Source organism: Halyomorpha halys, unplaced genomic scaffold (assembly GCF_000696795.3).
Source record: "Halyomorpha halys isolate HHAL.00 unplaced genomic scaffold, Hhal_1.1 Scaffold1155.1, whole genome shotgun sequence".
In the NCBI taxonomy this organism is placed as follows: domain Eukaryota; kingdom Metazoa; phylum Arthropoda; class Insecta; order Hemiptera; family Pentatomidae; genus Halyomorpha; species Halyomorpha halys.
In genome coordinates this window covers 132858-137308 of record NW_027105200.1, presented here as the reverse complement: position 1 = coordinate 137308, position 4451 = coordinate 132858, and the positions used below count along the sequence as shown (strand labels likewise).

General features: G+C 30.1%; 1 protein-coding gene across 2 annotated transcripts in view; it reads right to left on the bottom strand.

Moving 5' to 3' along the window:
* The window catches only part of LOC106688558 (GTPase-activating Rap/Ran-GAP domain-like protein 3), a gene marked incomplete at its 5' end in the record, with an annotated part of 122599 nt that overhangs the window by 23099 nt on the left and 95049 nt on the right, over positions 1-4451 (bottom strand). For both annotated transcript variants that reach the window (XM_067049322.1, XM_014433067.3), the window contains 1 exon segment: positions 2834-2932. In XM_067049322.1, coding sequence (XP_066905423.1) covers positions 2834-2932 — 99 coding nt within the window.

Below are 4451 nucleotides of genomic sequence, written 5' to 3'. Positions count from 1 at the left end.
CTCCCCCTGTCCCTCCCTCCCTCCCTCCCTCCTTCTCTCCCACTCTCCCTTCCTCCCTCCTTCTCTCCCACTCACCCTCTCCCTCTCCCTCTGTATATAAAATACAACAAGCAAATTTGAAGTAAGATCATAATGATATGATAACAGCATGTACAGAAAGTAGCCAGTAGTAGTACTCTAAAAACATTTTACAATATAAGGTCACGAGGCCATATTCTTTTCAGGCGCCTCGGAGGATTGCCAGGAATGGAAAAGGAAGGAATGATATCGGGTTCGGGCTGGATTGGTTTCATAAGGAACATTTAGGTCTTTATGGATCGTTTCTCCATTTCTAAATATGTAACGCTTTTTTTAGAGAATATATCAACCAATTTCGACCCCAACTAATCCCTCAAATTACTGAGTGAGGTTCCATAAATGTTTTTAAACGAGTTGAGATCAAAATACTGTAGAATTATTTATTCAAAAGTTTGCAACTCCCATGTTTGCTGGTATATAGCAATCATAAGTTTTATTAACCAAATTACTCAGTGATATCGCATGAATGTTTTGAAACTGAGCTCAAAATAGGGAAATTTCTTTTTAATAATTTATTATTGTCAACTTTTCATTTGTTTCTCGGAACGCCCCAGGTCCAGTTCTTTAAAGCTCTAAATATTAACATTTTTGAAATAACCCACGTATTCTGCACTAGTCCAACCTAAATCTAAGATAGTTTGGGCAGTCGTGAACTAGTATTCAATTAATTATAATAATCATACTAATAAATTGTTATATAACTTACTTAAGGATTGTGCCAGAACTGAACCTAGAGTTAGTTGGATCACAGGGATGTTAAACACCCTATAGACAATAGACAAATGACGTAATTATTAATTAATGATTGGAGAAGATGGTCGGGGGGGGGGCGCGGTCAGCAAAGAACAACATAAATAAACAAAAAATATGTATTTATGCCCACGTTTCGACCTGAGTTTCAGGTCTGACCAGTTTTAGCCAACCTTCTCCACTTGATTCCCTGATGAAGACCTGAAACTCAGTCAAATATATATATGTGTGTGTGTGTGTGTATGTGTGTATTAACAAAGTATTCCACATCTTTAATGAGAGTGTGTGTTTCAATACTACTTCACTATTACCGCCCTTCCACTTTTATATTTTTCAATAAAATGTCTTGTGATAAACCTCTTTGATTGTTACTGTTTTAACATAAAGTAGTGAAAGTTGAGATAGTTCTTTTCATTTTTCCCCGTATTTTTAGGTAGCAGATTTATAGGGCCTGAGCCGAGTTAGGGTGGCCCTGTCGCCGGATCTTAGATATATTTGTTTGTCACGTTGATATGTAGTTCTGTTTACCAGACAGCGCCTTGTCCAACAGCTGTTTTTTAAGCTTAATTATATCCAATATTATTGTTAATGGCACAGAAGTTGATGATGTAAGATTTACGAAAATACTTATTCCCTGTGAAAAATGAGCGACAGTTATATATTTTTCAATTTTTTGGACTACTTTTTGTTATTAATTTTAAGTTTTTATAAACCGATAACATGATCTCATTCATCATGAAATTGTCTGTAAGGAGATACCTTACAATATTTTTTGTGTTGAAAAAAAAATTAAAATGGTGGGCAAAAAACGCTTTTACTATTAAACTTTTAGTATTGCAATAAATCAAAACCTGTCATAGTGGGAATTAGATCCTAAAACCCTAGATCTATTATACTACAAATATTCCAAATAATATATCTAATGAAATTTTATAACTATAATTATGTATTTTTAATTATATTATTTCAAAATTTTTTGAGACAAGGTAATATTTATTAAATAAATCAATTTTATATCCAAATCTGTCTCAACACTTTATTTATTCGTTAGTCCAACGTTTCGGCCTTTCTAGCCATCTTCAGGGACATCTTCAATACAAAAATCCTTCTCACATTAATTTATAATTTCTATTTGCAGGCTATTCTGCCCAGGTATTTTCTTTATTTAAAGTTCAAAACTTCTTTATTTAAAATTTAAAAACATTAACATTTATTTTTTCTATAAGATTATCAACAGTATAAAACACCACACCATATAACAAACCATTTATAACCTACCCTTATAAAGGTTATAAATGGTTTGTTATATGGTGTGGTGTTTTATACTGTTGATAATCTTATAGAAAAAATAAATGTTAATGTTTTTAAATTTTAAATAAAGAGGTTTTGAACTTTAAATAAAGAAAATGACCTCGGCAGAATAGCCTGCAAATAGAAATTATAAATTAATGTGAGAAGGATTTTTGTATTGAAGATGTCCCTGAAGATGGCTGGAGGGGCCGAAACGTTGGACTAATGAATAAATAAAGTGTTGAGACAGATTTGGATATAAAATTGATTTATTTAATATAATTATGTATTTCAATTTATTTTTGAAAGACTAATATTCCATAATAAAGGAAAAAATTATTGCACTTAAAGATTTATTACAAATCTAAATAAAAATTGGATTCTTCCTGACTTCTGAAAATTGGCTATTATCAATATTTTTAATCTTTCAGTAGGTCAGAGAGTATTATATTTTAAATGATAGGATTTTTTTTTTGCAAGAAATGTACTCTGTTAAAAGAATGGCTAATATTAAATATAGAAATATTTTCCATTCTTAGACTATTACAAAAATAGAGGGATGTTATAAACAAAAATGTTGTAAAAGTAATATATCTGCTATATAATTCAGAATATTAATAGTTTCATCCTTTTATTATTATTATTTATTTTTGACTAATAATATGTTTGTTTATAGTGTTTATTAAGAAAAAAATGTTGAATTAGGGTTATTTACCTTTAACATCCAATCCACCTCTGTACTTATCCCAACCTTTGAGCCGTATCTTGTCGCCCAGCAGAGCGGTGAACCTCTCGAACTCAACGCTCCCTGTCTCTGTGAAAAAAACAAAACATTTAATTCAAATTTTTATAAATTGAATATATCTCGAGACAGAGATATTCGAATCCTTACCTTTATTTTTAGACAGGATGTACAATAAAACAATACAAATGAGGAAGAAATTAATAATGCATCAACCCCAAATTAAACACTTATTTAAATTTAAAATTACTAAATAGATTTATGTATATTTATTAATATCCGTACATAGAGTTTCACATAAAACTTTTGAAAGAGTAAAAACGGAAACAAATTATATTTGGTTTTTTCGGAAAGAAACAACTAAACAATTTTTGAGAGGGTTTGAAACAAGAACGGAAAAATTCCAACTTAATCAGTTATACTCTCAATGCTAATAATGACACAAAATGGAGATACAGAAGTAGGAGGAGACATTTATATATAAAAGGTTATACAGGTGACATGAATAATGAAAAGTGAAAAAAAAAATTGTAAATCACTATAATTTTAGCTTCTTCAAACGATCCCTCATACATTCGGCATTGAGGAGTAACCAAACTGTGAAAGAATACACTGAGCTATAAAGCATTAAGAAGAAAGAAATCAGTAGATGATTGCAAGTGATTTGTGTCATATTATTACCCAAAGACAGAAGTTGGTCAAAATAGTTTGAAGTTTTATAAGAAAAAAAAAAGCTGTTTAGGAAGTAGTAGTTAAAATTGAAAATGAAAAATAAAATAAACCACTTGTTTCTTCCCTGTTTTTAATTTTTTTTTACTATTGTCCGTATCTTCTTTTTCCTGTATAATTGCATTTTATGGAAATTATTCTTTTTCTAAAAAAATCTATCGAGGCTAAGGTTATATAGATTATTACCTAAATTTGAGGTTAATAATGTGTTCTATAGTTATGGGGTTCCATGACTTTTTAACAATTTAATCCCCATTTAAATTACTTTCTGAAAAAATGTTTGAATTTTTTTTGAATATTTACTTTTTTAATAAAAAGCTGATTGAAATGATATTTCAAATAATAATTCTTATTCTACAGCACCATGGTTATTGTTTTGCAATATGTTGATATACAACCAGTCTCCTGTCCTCGTAAATTTTCAAAAGAAAAAAATCCTTCAATACTCATAAATAATTATCATCAAAAAAGTTCTAATTTTATGTAAAAATAATTTTAAAACTTTCATATGCATATATTTTTGTTTTTGTCTTCTGCCTTTCCTTTAATTCATCAATACTGGTGTATGATATCTCAGTTCCTGTTGGGTGTACACAGTTAGTGTCGGGGGTACACTAAATGCACGACAGATAAGTCTTCCCGGTTAGGTATATCTCAGACCCCTAACAATCTTTCAAAATAAGAAGTTCTATGACTTTATACCAGGTCATTCAAAAAGTCCTGTCGTTTTTTTGGGGGAAATTATAAATAAATAAATATTTTCAAATAATCACCTTTATTCATCAAAATATCCACCGTTACAGTCGGTAACCTTCTCCCAACGAGATGGTAAAGCCCAAATTCCTTCCTTAAAAAACTGTTG